At 46.9% G+C, this 15,755-nt stretch overlaps 1 protein-coding gene across 6 annotated transcripts in view; it reads right to left on the bottom strand.

Moving 5' to 3' along the window:
• The window catches only part of ints8 (integrator complex subunit 8), a 77,815-nt gene that overhangs the window by 25,971 nt on the left and 36,089 nt on the right, over nt 1–15,755 (bottom strand). For 4 of the 6 annotated variants that reach the window (XM_055633688.1, XM_055633692.1, XM_055633690.1 and 1 more), the window contains exons 11-17: nt 14,626–14,767; nt 11,622–11,692; nt 10,049–10,224; nt 6,610–6,743; nt 5,696–5,806; nt 4,330–4,531; nt 1,607–1,657 (exon numbers count right to left, since the gene is read on the bottom strand). In XM_055633688.1, coding sequence (XP_055489663.1) covers nt 1,607–1,657; nt 4,330–4,531; nt 5,696–5,806; nt 6,610–6,743; nt 10,049–10,224; nt 11,622–11,692; nt 14,626–14,767 — 887 coding nt within the window. The remainder of the gene's footprint in view (nt 1–1,606; nt 1,658–4,329; nt 4,532–5,695; nt 5,807–6,609; nt 6,744–10,048; nt 10,225–11,621; nt 11,693–14,625; nt 14,768–15,755) is intronic. The other 2 variants (XM_055633693.1, XM_055633694.1) reach the window with 1 other exon arrangement.

Raw genomic sequence — 15,755 nt, 5'->3', positions numbered from 1 at the left:
CATGCACATGGTGCAACACAACTGTAGAAATAAACTGTTTCCGAACCAGGTGAGGGATGGCCACGAACATTAAATAGGTAGATCTCCCTCAATCTCCTTTTTTTTTAAAAACGTATTTTCTTTCTCTCTCTTTTTCTATTTCTTCTTATCTCTCTCTTTCTTCTCTCCATTATTCTGTACCTTTTTGTTTACTTCTCTTTTCTTCCGGGCTACCTTACTATCCCACGCACCAATCTCTATGATAATTTCTCTTTTCTACTCTTTTCATCCTTACTCTTGTTTTATTGTTAAATTAAAAATAAGAAGTTGTACATGAAATGTAACATGTCAATATGTATTAGGTACTTTGCTACCACATTATTGTATAACTTCTAACAAAATAAAAACTATTCGAAGAAGCTGAGACGCTCCTGTGTGGGCGGCCCGGCTCCCGGCTGGAAGGTGCTCCCGTGTGAGCGGCCCGGCTCCCGGCTGGAAGGTGCTCCCGTCCCGTGTGGGCGGCCCGGCTCCCGGCTGGAAGGTGCTCCCGTGTGGGCGGCCCGGCTCCCGGCTGGAAGGTGCTCCCATGTGGGCGGCCCGGCTCCCGGCTGGAAGGCGCTCCCGTGTGGGCGGCCCGGTGCGGGGCTGAGACGCTCCCGTGAGGGCGGCCCGTGGCAACAACCCGGTGCGGGGCTGGAAGGTGCTCCCGTGGGGGAGCGGCCTGATGCTCCCGTGTGGGCGGCCGGCTGGGGGCTGGAGGTGCTCCCGTGTGGGCGGCCCGGCTCCCGGCTGGAAGACGCTCCCGTGAGGACGGCCCGGCTTCCGGCAGGAAGACGCTTCCGTGTGGGCAGCCCGCTGTGCGGGGCTGAGACGCTCCCGTGAGGGCGGCCCGGCTCGGGGCTGGAATGGCGCTCCCGTGGGGAGCGGCCTGATGCGGGGTGTAGATGGTGCTCCGGTGGCTGAGGCGGCGGCGACCTGAACCCGGGGCTCGGCCGCGGGCCAGTGGATGACATCGTCGGGAGCTCACAGGTCACAGGTTGTTGCCTGTTTTCGGGAGCTCCTGTGGTAACAACTGCGTGCGCTGGACTGGAGAGCGGCACCTTCGACCACCCCCGGGCCGCGGAGCTTGAACCGCGGGACTGACTTACCATCGCCCGGAGGGGTATCGCCTCAGCGCAGAGGGAGAAGAGGAGGGAAGAGACAGCAACTCTAAGACTTTTGCCTCCATCACAGTGAGGAGGTGCTTGGTGAACTCACTGTGGTGGATGTTAATTTGTGCTTATTGTGTGTTGTTTATTGTTACATGTATGGCTGCAGGCAACGACATTTCATTCAGACCAAAAGGTCTGAATGACAAATAAAGGATTCAATTCAAACCTCTGTAGAATCCCATGGATTTGGGACGGAACAGAAAAGATGATGCAGTGTCAAACATGTAACTTTAAATTAAAAACAATGCATTTACCAAGGTTTTTGTAGATACCAACTACTAATATAACGTGCTGTAATTTTCTGAGGTGTTAAGTGTTATTTTCATCTCTACAAATTGTTAAACTACAGTCCAAACAGAAAGTGAAAAGTGTGCTATTCTGCAGATCATAAGCAGCCGGCCAAGTGTTCTGTTTACCTTCTCTTAGCATGGCTGAATGACGCGATGACATTTTACCACCTGGGTACACTGTAAAAGAGAATAAAATGGTGGCCTCTTGTGCAACGAAAATCAGAGTTAGCTCTTAACGTTGAGGGAATTTTCAATGCAAAAACATTATTGCTAATAAAAGCGCTGGAGTAATTCAGTGGGTCAGGCAGCATCTCTGGAGAAACAGAGAAATTAGGTGCAGGATTAGGCCATTAAGCCCTTCGAGCCAGCACCACCATTCAATATGATCACAGCTGATCATCCAAAGATCAGTACCCCCCCCCCCCCCCCCCCCCCCCCCCCCCGTCCTGCTTTTTCCCCATATCCCTTGATTCTGTTAACCCTAAGAGCTAAATCTAACTCTCTCTTGAAAACATCCAGTGAGTCGGCCACCACTACCGTCTGTGGCAGAGGATTCCAGATTCACAACTCTCTGGGTGAAAACGTTTTTCCTCATCTCTACACATATATAGGTGACGTTTCGGGGTGGGATCCTTCAGTTCAGTTTAATTTATTGTCACGTGTGCCGAGGTACAGGGAAAAGCTTTTGTTCTGACTGATTGTGGTGGGGGTGGGAAGGAGGAAGCTGGATGAGAGGATGAGCATGATAAAGCCTGGCATATAAAAGGTGCGGATAGACACAAAAATCTGGAGTAACTCAGCGGGGGACAGGCAGCATCTCTGGAGAGAAGGAATGGGTGACATTTCGGGTTGAGACCCAAAACGACACCCATTCCTTCTTTCCAGAGATGCTGCCAGTTACTCCAACATTTTGTGTTTATCTTCAGATTAAACCAGCATCTGCAGTTCCTTCTGACACATATAAAAGGTGCATACAGATGATGGGGGAGGGTTTAATAGGCAGATGGTTGGATAAAGGGCAGAGATGCTGCTTTACCTACTGAGATACTCCACAACCTTTTTTTGGAAACCAGCATCTGCAGTTCCTTGTTTCTCCATTTTATTACCGTCAATCAGGATAGCAATACCAGGACTTGGACATACTTTAAAATGTTTTTATTAATTGCAAAATGCATCTGAATATCGCCAAAACCGGCGTGAATGTTCATCAAATTACATATTGGCAGCATGTTAAAATAATACACTATGGCTTAAAAAACATCAAGAAACTGAGTGCCATCATCTCTTTCTATCTCCGCACTCAACTTCAACCCAAATGTTCTGCCCCAATGTAGCTGAAGAAGAGTCCCAATCCGAAACGCTACCCATCCATGTTCTCCGGAAATGCCGTTTGACCTGCTGAGTTACTTTTGTGTCCTTTTTTAAAATCTCCCTTCCTCTTTGCCCCACCAATTCCTGCAGTGCCTTCAGCTGCCCACACAATAACAAATCGTTCCCTGGACATTCCCGCTCTCCTCATCTGTTTTTTCCATACGTTTGCTCATTCTACGGGAGCAGAATTAGGCCGTTCGGTCCACAAGTCTACCCTGCCGTTCAATCATGGCTGATCGATCTCTCCCTCTCAACCTCATTCTCACGCCTTCTCCCCATAACCCCAGACTCCCGCCCTAATCAAGAATCTGTCAATCTCCGCTTTAAAACTATCCATTGACACGGCCTCCACAGCCGTCTGCGGTAATGAATTCCACAGGTTCACTACCCTCTGACTAAATAAAGTTTTCCTCATCTCCTTCCTAAAGGTACGTCCTTTTATTCTGAGGCTGTACCCTCTGGTCCTAGACTCTCCCACTAGTGGAAACATCCTCTCCACATCCATTTTATCTAGGCCTTTGGTAGGTTTCAATGAGATCTCTCCTCATCCTTCTAAACTCCAGTAAAGACAGCCCAGAGTCATCACACGCTCCTCATACGTTAACTCAATCATTCATGGAATCATTCTCATGAAACCTCCTCTGGACCCTCTCTAACGTCAGCACATCCTTCCTCAGGTATGCGGCCCAAAACTGCTCTCAACATTCCAAATGTGGTCTGACCAGCACCTTATAAAGCGTCAGCATTACATCGAAGATAGACACAAAATTGCTGGAGTATTTTTTATGACATGGCCCCAAAGTCATCTGTGACACTGAAATCTAGATTCACCATCCTCTGACTTAAGAAATTCTTCCTTGTCTCCTTCCTAAAGGAACGTCCGTTAATACTGAGGCTGTACCATCTGGTCCTAGACTCTCCCACTGGTGGAAACATCCTCTCCACATTCACTCTATCCATGCCTTTCAATATTTGGTAAGTTTCAATGAGGGTTCCCCCTCCTCCCCTCATCCTTCTAAACTCCAGCGAGTATAGTCCCAGTGCCGTCAAGCGATATTTGTAGTTATAATTGAACTATTAGTTTGGAAGCACATGGCCCTGTACCTCCATCCCATCCTGCACAAGTTTAGTTTAGAGATACAGGTGGAAACAGCCCACTCGGCCCACTGAGTCCGCACTGACCAGCGATCCCTGCACACTAACACTATCCTACACCCACTGAGGAGAAATTTACACTTATACCAAGCAAATTAACCTACAAACCTGTACGTCTTTGGAGTGTGGGAGGAAACCAAAGATCTTGGAGAAAAGCCCACGCGGTTCACGGGAGAATGTGCAAATGCCATACAGACAGCACCCGTAGTGGGGATCGAACATGGATCTCTGGCGCTGGAAGGCAACAACTCTACCGTTGTGCCACCGTGCCACCACATTTACTCTTTATATTTTGATGTCTGAACATAAAGAATGTCGCTTACCTGGTAGTCTCATCTCAAGGTAACCTCGAACGCGGCTCACGAGATCAGCTGGCGGCCGCTCTCCCGCGCTCTCCGTCCCGGCTTTATGAGCACTGATGTCCAGCAGTAACATCTCATTGAGCATAACCTGCCGAAGCTTTGGGGAAAACTCTGTAACCAGTTCCAGGCACGTAGAATGGAGCTGCCTGGCGTGGGCAAAATCCTGAAATGGAAAAATATTTAAATTGACATATTTTAGTTAAGTTCATAAGTGATTGGAGCAGAATTAGGCCATTCGGCCCAAATAGTCTACCGCCATTCAATCATGGCTGATCTATCTCTCCCTCTTAACCCCATACTCATGCTTTCTACACATAACCCATCAAATAAAAAAAAAACCTGTTGAAATGGACGGACAAAAACTAGTACAAAAAAAAAGTGTAGGGAGGATACTGGTTTAGACTGAAGATAGACACAAAAAGCTGGAGTAACTCAGCGGGTCAGGCAACATCACTGGAGAAAAGGAATAGGTGACGTTTCAGTTCGAGACCCTTCACAGCCGTCTTCAGATCCTTCTCTCCAGAGATGCTGCCTGACCCGCTGAGTAACCCCAGCTTTTTATGTTTATCCGGTTTAAAACACCACCTAGTTCCTTCCTGCATAGAACATGGTAGCACAGGAGCAAGCCCTTCAGCCCACAATGTCTTAAATACTGTAGTAATTTACGGTGGCCAATTAATCTACCAGCAGGTCCGCTTGCTGGTTGTTGTAACAAAAATGTGTCATCAACAATAAAATATTCCCATTACCAACATCAATGCAAAGTAAAAACACAAATTAAGTTTTACTTTGAAGCCATGACATATGTTAATTTAAGGGCCTGTCCCACTTGCATGCGACTGCATGCGTTTGGCGCGACCAAAACGGAAGCGGGGTTTGCGCTAAGTTCGCGGTAAGTACGCGCAAAGTACGTGGTAAGTAGGTGCTAAGTTCGAGCGTGACATAATTCGCATCATACTTACCAATCAGCTGGGCAGGAGGCAGGCCGACTGAATTTGGGCGTCGGGCGATGACATGATCACGCAACGGCACGCCGAGCGGTGACGTCATCGCACAACGCCACGTGCTAGGCGTACGCCGTCAAGACGCTGCGTACGCCATCAAGACGCTGCGTACGTCCTCAATGCGCCTGCGGGCCGACAGGCCTTTGGCGCGCGGAATGTTCGGACAGTGCGGGATTTTTGGTGTCCCGCGCGATGTCGGGACCAGCCCCGCACAACTCCATATGCCTCCGCGCTTGGAAGTGAAACCGGCCCCTCAAGCGACAACGTTTGGTCGCGCCAGACGCATGCAAGTGGGACAGGCCCTTTACTGTTTACACACTCACCTTGATCATAATGCAATGGAGACCTTTAGCCATTAGTATGTACACCAAATCCCTGGTCAGATTATCCTTAATACCAAGAATAACACCACCATAAACCGTTGGTACTTCCCACTGAAATAAAAACATTGCTGATCAAAGCGTGTACACTTTAGACTTTAGAGAAACAGGCCCTTCGGCCCACCGAGTCCGCTCCGACCAGCGATCGCCCCGTACACTAACACTATCCTCCATACTAGGTACAATTTACAATTTTAACCTACAAACCTGTACGTCTTCAGAATGTGGGAGTTAACCGGAGCACCCGGCGAAAACCCACGCAGTGCAGCGTACAAACTCCGTACAGATAGCACCCGCAGTCAGGATCAAACCCAAGTCCCTGGCGCTGTAAGGCAACAATTCTACAGCTGCGTTTTTTAGGACATTTGTAGGTTAGTCCGATTTGGAAAAAATGGTAAATTATCCCTGGTTTATTGTCATGTGTACTGAGGTAGAGGGTAAAGTTTTTTTCACCATTATCTACATGGAATGGATGACAGACAAAAGTGCCGGAGAAACTCAGCGGGTGAAGCAGCATCTATGGAGCGAAGGAAATAGGGAAAGTTTCGGCCCGAAACGTTGCCTATTTCCTACGCTCCATAGATGCTGCCCCACTCGCTGAGTTTCTCCAGCACTTTTGTCTACCTTCGATTTTGCAGTATCTGCAGTTCCTTCTTGAACATGGAATGGATAATCTTCAAGTGGATCCTTATAGCTATCCCCCCCCCAACTTCTTTAGGTTACAGCGACTGATCCAACTGGGTTTAACCAGAGTCGCAGGCGCTGTAAGGAAGCAGCTCCACTATGCCACTGTGCCGACCAGCTTATTATGACTGAGAATAATCCAGCGCCACTTTTGAAAAGGATCAATTACTGACCTTGTTTGAAACAGTCCAGAATTGCCGATCTGACGTCATTCCGTGTAGCTCAATCAGAATCTGTCTGATTCTCCCCGAATCAACTGTTAGTATGAGCTGGTGTTCCAACTGGCCAATGCTGACACTGGCCGATGCTCAAAAAAGACAAGAGTGTGCAAAAGTCATCATCCAAATTACCATTGGGGAAAAAAAATGCACAAAGTGCTGGAGTAACTCAGCGGGACAGGCAGCATATCTGGAGAACATGGATAGGTGCCGTTTCTTTTCTTCACTCAAGAGACGATGCGAAACGTCACCTATCCATGTTCTCCAGGGAAGCTGCCTGACACGAGTTACTCCAGCACTTTGTGTCTTTTTTATAATATAAACCAGCATCAGCAGTTCTTTGTTTCTACATCAGTTTAATAGCATTTATCATGACTTTAAAAATCTCTTTTGAGGCCTGATTAAATTTCTCAGTGATGATAAACATACAATAGTGGATCAGTTGGCATCGCAGCAACAGACACCCAGGTCCGATCTTGACCTCGAGTGCTGAGTTTGTATGTTCTTGATCGGCATCAACTCAGTGGGCCGAAGGGCCCGTTTCCACGCTGCATCTTTCAATCGTTTCAATTCATCAGTCAATTCTTACATCTGACAGCCCTTTTGGCTCTTTTTCATCCCCAGCTTTGTCCACCCTTCTACCAATAAACCTCCCCCTCACCTGTATCCACCTTATGTAGAAAGAAACTGCTGATGCTAGTATATGCCGAGTAGAGACACAAAGTGCTGGAGTAACTCAGTGGGTCAGGCAGCATCTCTGGAGAAGGATGGGTGACGTTTTGGGTCAGGACCATTCTTGCCAGACTTCATTTTAGAGATATAGCACAAAAATATGCCCTTTGGCCCACCGACCTGCGATCCCTGCACATTAACACTACAGGTGCACAACCTTTTATCCGAAGTTCCAAATAACGAAAACCTCCGAATAGCGACATTTTTTCAGTCCTTGAAGAAAGGTCCTTGAAAACGTTCACCGAGGGCGGCCCGCAGAGGTGACAGCGGAACTTCTGGTCGGTCCTCGAAGAAAGGGGAACTAAATCCCCATTCATAAAAGAGAAGGTGAGGGTATATTGCGCGGGAGGGTTAATAATTGACAATCTGCTGCTGCCTGCCCGCTGAGTTAAAGTTCCCACGGTAGACTCACGATACACAGTGGATCGTGAGTCTTGCATGAGAACTTTTTAACTCAGCGGGCAGGCAGCAGCAAATTGTCGCTCCCTTAAGTTTCACCCCACCTACACCCCTCTGCTTCCCGGCCATGTGTGTGACCCCTTCCCTCCCCTCTCCAGCTCCCCGCCCATTGCACCGGCGCGGGGGTTTTGCACTGTCTTCACGTCGGAGCTAGTGCCAGTCACCGGAGACGTCAGGACCAACGGGACACCGGCCCCCAGGCACACTGCAAGCACGGAGATCCCAGAGACCCACAGCCAGCAGCAGCCCAGCCCCGTTCCAATTCCAGAGGAACACGCTCCCCGTAGGGACCGAAGCTGATGGTGTGCAAGGTGCGTCTTGGTCTTGAGGTTGCGGATGAGGGGGCGCAGCTCGGGCTGTGACGTCTCCGGCCACCCCCTGTACAGGAGCTGAGACTGGGAACTGTGGGGTTGTTTGCAGTTGCAGAGGGAGGCGGCAAGGGCGGTACAGTTCCCAGTCTCAGCTCCAGTCCAGAGGGGTGACCGGAGACGTCAGGACCAACGGGACACCGACTGCAAGCACGGAGATCCCAGAGACTCACAGCCAGCAGCAACTCTAGCCCAGCCCCGCCCCAACTCCAGAGGAACCCGGGTTGCGGATGAGGGGGCGCAGCTCGGGCCCAATGCAAGCACGGAGATCCCAGAGACCCACAGCCAGCAGCAGCCCAGCCCCGTTCCAACTCCAGAGGAAAACTGCAAACTGGCCGGAGACATCAGGACCACCAGAAGCCGCTCCCCGATGGGCCGCTACAGCGACAAGTGGCAGTTCGGCCACAGCCCGAGCTGCGCCCCCTCCTCGGGACACCGACCCCCAGGCCCACTGCAAGCACGGAGATCCCAGAGACTCACAGCCAGCAACAACTCTAGCCCAGCCCCGCTCCAACTCCAGAGGAACCCGGGTTGCGGATGAGGGGGCGCAGCTCGGGCTGTGGGCGAACTGCCACTTGTCGCCGTAGCGGCCCATCGGGCAGCGGATTCCTCTGGAGTTGGAGGGACAGGGAGACACAGCGGCTTTTGAGAATGGTGGGCAATCACTTCCAAAGTTCTGCCCACACAGTCAGTACACCTCTCCTACACTTGTCTCCTGCACTAAGATTATCTCGCAGAGAATGATCCCAGCCTAACCCTCCCTATTCTCTCCTATTCTGCAAGAAAAAACTACATTGAAGACTCAAACTCGCGATCGAGTAACTGCCGGGATCGAGGCGCAAACTCGCGACCTTGCGGATATGAGCCGAGCACTCTACCACTGAGCCAGCCGTTAAAATCTACGCTAAAAATCTTCCATTCCGAAAGCCGAAAAATTCTGAATTACGAAAAGTGTCTGGTCCCAAGGCTTTCGAATAAAAGGTTGTGCACCTGTATCTTACACACACACACGGGACAATTTACAATTATACATGGAAATTTAAATTTATACTAGGGTCTATGTACAATTATATCAATTAACCTACAAACCTGTATGCCTATGGAGTGTGGGAGGAAACCGAATATCTCGGACAAATTCCACGTGGTCATGGGGAGAACCTACAAACTCTGTAGATAGCACCTGTAGTCAGGATCGAACTTGGCGCTGTAAGGCAGCAACTCTACCGCTGCACCACCGTGCCGTCTCAATCCTGGCCCCACCTCTTTTCCTACTTTCTCCCACAATACGAAGAAGTTTCCGGATCATAAATGTTGCCAATGCAGGCCTTCCAAGATGTTGCCTGACCTGCTGAGTTGTTCCAGAATTTTGTGGGTCTTTTTTTGTAAACCAGCATCGACAGTTCATCGTCTCTCCATGGGCAGTCAAATGTTTGTTTAGTTTAGTATAGTTAAGAGATACAGCGTGGAAACAGGCCCTTCGGCCCACCGAGTCCACGCCGACCAGTGGTCCCTGCACATTAACACCATCTGCACATGCTAGGGACAATTTACAATTTTACTAGGCCAATGAGCCTACAAACCTGCATGTCTTTGGAATGTGGGAGGAAACCAGAGATCATGGAGAAAACCCACGCAGGTCACGGGGAGAACGCACAAACTCCGTAAAAACAGCACCAGTGGTCAGGATGGAACCCGGGGCTCTGGCACGGTAAAGCAGCAACTCTACTGCTGCGTCACCGTGCTGCCGTTTGCCGTCTGGAATTGAACAGGCAATGGCCCAAGAAGTCTCGGATAAAAGTATCGGATGTTTAGCACATATTCTGCAGCAAACTCACCTGGAATGTCATAGAAGACAGTCAGTGGTTTGGCAGACAATTTAGCGCGAGGTGATCGCTTTCTCATTTGATCGAGTATCTGTTTCCGCTCTTCGTCCGTCAGCAACTTTGTGCACAATTCATGTGAGGAAATCATGAAAACAAACTGAGGATCATCCAAACTTTGGCATATATTCCTGCAGGAAATTGATTCAAATAAAAATCAGATGAATGAATTCAGAGTCGTGCTTGATTCATCAATGCTGTTTACTCCCTTATGCTATTTTAATAGGCAATCCATATTATTAGACAATAGACAATAGGTGCAGGAGTAGGCCATTCGGTCCTTCAATGTGATCATGGCTGATCATCCACAATCAGTACCCTGTTCCTGCCTTCTCCCCATATCCCTTGACTCCGCTATCTTTAAGAGCCCTATCTAGCTCTCTCTTGAAAGTATCCAGAGAACCGGCCTCCACCGCCCTCTGAGGCAGAGAATTCCACAAACTCACAACTCTCTGTGAGAAAAAGTGTTTACTCGATTACGTTCTAAATGGCTTACCCCTTATTCTATACCAATTCATGGCATACTGTAAAAATCAAATGCTTATCACAATGCATAATTTAAAGTTGCCCAAGATTTTGATACCCCTTCCATATCTACAGTAGTTTAGTTTATTATTGCCATATGTGCTGATGTATAGTGACAAGCTTTTTGTTGCGTACTATACAGTCAGCAAAAAGACTGTACATGATTACAATCAAGCTGTCATCTCCATCATCGTCTATCTCTCGTTTCCCTTTCCCATGACTTTCAGTCTGAAGAAGGGTCTCAACCCGAAACGTCACCCATTTCTTCTTTCCAGAGATGCTGCCTGTCCCGCTGAGTTACTCCAGCATTTTGTGTCTATCAGTGTACAGATACAGGCTAAAGGGAATAACGTTTAGTGCAAGACAATAAACTAAACTGAAAGCCCAGTAAAGTCCGATTAAAGAGAGTCCGAAGTCGCCGAAAAAAATTGCGTAAATGGGACAGGCCGTTAAGGGTGCCAGGTAGCAAACTAATCCCAAGCAGCTCTGCGCTAGTGTCAGTAATGGAATTCTATCAGAACTAAAAATTGCCGAAAATTGTCAACGTGCTGAAAATCCAGTGACGGCCAGAAAAAGGTACGACTCTTTAGGCGACCACTCACGACCATACAGGTGTCACCCCGCAACATGCCGGCAAGTCGCCGAAAAAAATCGAATAAGTGGGACAGGTCCTTTAATGCAGCAAGATATGAAAAATAAATCCATTTATTTAATAGATTCTTCATTAGTCAGGGTGTCAGGGGTTATGGGGAGAAGGCAGGAGAATGGGGTTGAGAGGGAAAGATAGATCAGCCATGACTGAATGACGGAGTAGACTTGATGGACCAAATGGCCTAATTCGGCTCCTAGAACTTATGTATAATTTTTTTAAAGGGATGCTGAATAAGGATTTAAAACAAAACAGACCACTGTATAACAATGCAGCTATTTGGTTTGTTGAGACGAGGTAAATGAAGTTGAGAAGACAGAAATATTTTTCATGCATTTAAAAATATGTACCTACTTTAAGAAAGTAGCCATGTGTCTTTTGATCTCTTCTGAAGTTTGATCCAGGTTTAGTGACCGTGTACATGCCTAAAATATTAATTGTAATCTTGTTAAACATCTATTTTGTAAAGAAAATTACAGATAGAAAGGCAATCATTTTAGTTTCTTATCAGTATTTAGATGTGGATGGAACCAATCTCCCTCCAAGACTGGAATTGATCATGCTATGACTGCAGTACTTTCAGATAATGACGGGCCTGGATAGAGTGGTGGAGGAAAGGATGTTTCCAGTAATTGGAGACTCTGATCCAGAGTCGCAGAATAAAAGGACGTATCTTCAGAATGGAAAGGAGGTGGAATTTCTTAAGCTAGAGTGTGGTGAATCTGTATGACTCCATGATTCTCTGACTAACTGACAGTGAGGTAGAAATTCACCTTCTCAGAGGAATAGTAGCTGCATATTAAATCTATTTCCGTTTCAGAATTCATTGACACAGGCGGCAGTGGAGGGAAAGTCATTGTGTATTTTGAAAGCAGAGATTGATAGATTTCTGATTAGTAAGGGTGTTAACGGTTACAGCGAGAAGGCAGGAGAATGAGATTAAGAGGGAAAAATAGATTAACCAGGATTGAATGGCGGAGTAGACTCGATGGGCTGAATGGCCTAACTCTGCTCCTGAGTCTTATGGTCTAACTCGTCAATGCTGACCAAGATGTCCCATCTAAGCTAGTCCCATTTGCGTTTGGTCCATATCCCTCTAAACCTTTCCTACAAATCTTTGCCCTCCCAACTAGAAGAATTACTTTATTACGTAGCCTATTCATTGTGTATCTCTGTACAAGAACTGCTTGAATTTGTTTTAAACTAGCTCCACAGTCCAATTAGCTGTTCAGTTTCAAGGCTTGTGTAAAGAATGAACACTTGAGTGAGTAAGTGTGTATGATAGAATGCAAGAGAACAGCTCTCCAGCAAGTAAAGGTGGCCAGATCAAAACAGAAAGCAAAATACTTTAGCGAACTAGAACTGGAGTATTTAGTTTAGTTTAGAGATACAGCTTGGAAACAGGCCCTTCGGCCCACGCCGACCAGTGATCGCCCCACATTAAAGCTACCTGACACACACTAGGGAAAATGTACTTATACTAAGCCTACAAACCTGTACGTCTTTGGTGTGTGGGAGGAAACCGAAGATCTCGGAGAACGTACAAACTCCGTACAGATAGCACCTGTAGTCGGGAATGAACCCGGGTCTCTGGTGCCACAAGCGCTGCAAAGGCAGCACCTCTACCTCTGCGCCATCATGCTGCCCTATGTTTAACTGCAGTATTTAAACTCTGAGTTTCACGCCTTGCAGCTAATGTTATTTGCATTAAAAAAAACCCAAAGATGTTCAACAGAGCTGTTGAAATCATGATGAGGTGTTGATATTCCAGGACAAGGGGTCACAGCTTAAGGATAAAGGGGAAATCCTTTAAAACCGAGATGAGAAGAACTTTTTTCACGCAGAGAGTGGTGAATCTCTGGAACTCTCTGCCACAGAGGGTAGTTTGCCAAATTGGCTATATTTAAGAGGGAGTTGATGTGGCCCTTGTGGCTAAGGGGATCATATGGAGAGAAAACGGGAACTGAGTTGGATGAGAAATGGTATTTGGCGGTGCACGAAGGGCGAATGGCCTACTCCTGCACCTAATTTCTATGTTTCATGATTGCAAAAAAAGGAGAGAAATGGTTTCAGATTTCAGATTCAGATTCAATTTTAATTGTCATTGTCAGTGTACAGTACAGAGACAACGAAATGCACGAAAACCAGATTACTATGTCCTGGGTCGCCTGGGTGAGGGTGTCTGATGTTGAAAGACCCAAAACACTCAATGACCCCAGGTTACATCACTGATGATGTGTTCAGGAGCAATAGACATATTTTATTATCAATCCTACCTTCTCCCCATAACCTCTGACACCCGTACTAATCAAAGATGGCATGACTAATCAAAGATTGAATGACTAGACTATTCAATAATAGTCTGTAATGGCAATAATGCACTGTTGTGTCATGAATAAAGTTGCTCGTGATAGATCCCACTAAATCTTTCCTATCCATGTCCCTGTCAAAGTGTCTTTTAAATGTTTTGACAATACCCGTCTCAACAACTGTCTCTGGCAACTCATTCTATGTAATCCCCACCCTCTTGGTGGAATCAAGGATTCATTTGCTTGATAGAGTGGTACATCTATGGAACAAGCTGCCTGAGGAGGTAGTTGAGGTAGGTACTATCGCAACATTTAAGAAAATTTACACAGGTTCATGGATATGACAGGTTTAGATGGATATGGGCCAAATGCAGGCATCTGGGATGAGTGTAGATGGGACATGTTGGCCGGTGTGGGCAAGTTGGGCCAAAGGGCCTGTTTCCACTCTGGATGACTCTATGATATACTCAGAACATGTCAGTAAAGAGGGTGAAAGAAAGAATTAAATGTAATACACAAATGTATTCCTTATTCCTTAAGGGTTTGGACAATCTAGAGGCAGATTACAATCTAAATGGTGTTAAGTTGGGAAAAGGGGAAGTACAACGGGATCTGGGGGTCCTTGTTCATTAGTCAATGAAAGTAAGCATGCAGGTACAGCAGGCAGTGAGGAAAGTGAATGGCATGTTGACCTTTATAACAAGAGGAGTTGAGTATAGGAGCTGCAGTTGTACAGGGCCCTAGTGAGACCACACCTGGAATATTGCGTGCAGTTTTGGTCCCCTAATTTGACGAAGGACATTCTTGCTATTGAGGGAGTGCAGCGTAGGTTTACAAGGCTAATTCCCGGGATGGCGGGACTGTCATATGCTGAGAGAATGTAGTGGCTGGGCTTGTGTACTCTGGAGTTCAGAAGGATGAAAGGGGATCTTATTGAAACATACAAGATTTTTAAGGATTTGGACACACTATTGTCTATTATTAAACAAATCTTATTTTGTCAATTGATCTTGTACTTCAGATGCAACAATATTTATGCACGGCCTCACCTCCAGCAGGAAGTCAATTCTTTCTTTGGTAGGCTTCAGCATTAGTTGATGGAACGTTACTCCAATCATTTGTTGCTCGAGGACATCTCGAATAGTGTTGCATATGCAGACTTTAAAGCAAACTTCTTGCACATCTTTATCCCTAGAACAAATGGGATAAAAGTTATAACTGTCTCCCTATTCGAAACGTCACCTATTCTTTTTCTCCAGAGATGCTGTCTGACCCGCTGAGTTGTCCAGTACTGTGTGTTGGTCTTTGAGTCAAATGGTCAGGCAACAACTGTGGGAAGAGAAACAGAGATAACATTTCAGAACAAAGACCATGTGTCAGAGTTCTGGCAAAAGGTCTTCAACCTGAATGTTTTTACTTTTAGAGAAACAGTGTGGAAACAGGCCCTCCGTCCCACCGAGTCCGCACCGACCAGCAATTTCCGGTATGCTAGTTCCATCCTACGCACTAGCAACAATTACAGATCCAATTAACCTACAAAACTGTAGCCTTGGGAACATGGGAAGAAGCTGGAGCACCCGGAGAAAACCCACAGCTGCTGCCTCACAGCACCAAAGACCCTGACCATGGGTGATGTCTGTGAGGAGTTTGCATGTTTTGTGACCGCGTGGGTTTCCTCCTAAATCCTAAAGACGTGCGTAGTTCAATTGACCTGTGTAAATTGCCCCCAGTGTGTAGGGAGTGGTTGAGAAAGTGGGATAACATGGAACTAGTGTAAACAGGCGATCAATGGTCAATGTGGACTCGGTGTGCCGAAGGGCCCGTTTCCATGCGGCATCTCTAAATATACGGTTAGAATTACGTGGGACTCCATTTTGGATGGTTCTAATTGCCCTCTGAAATGTCCCGAAGCGTTATATGAGATTTGAAGTGAATATTGAGGAGTCCCAAGGCTATTCCCTTCCGCTTTTATACCACTGTACGGCTTGTGGCACTGTTCTCCCAATGGTATAGGACACTTCCAGGAATCACACTGAAGGAATCCAACAGAGTACTGAAAACATTAGTACTACTAAGTCGCTTTCAATGGATTGCCGCCACATTTTGAATGCAATATACTTTGAATAGTTGATACCAATAATGAATGCAATGAAAACATTACTCCTAAAAAACACGTTTT

Source organism: Leucoraja erinacea, chromosome 4 (assembly GCF_028641065.1).
Source record: "Leucoraja erinacea ecotype New England chromosome 4, Leri_hhj_1, whole genome shotgun sequence".
Classification (NCBI taxonomy): Eukaryota; Metazoa; Chordata; class Chondrichthyes; order Rajiformes; family Rajidae; genus Leucoraja; species Leucoraja erinaceus.
This window is presented reverse-complemented; position numbering and strand designations above follow the sequence as displayed.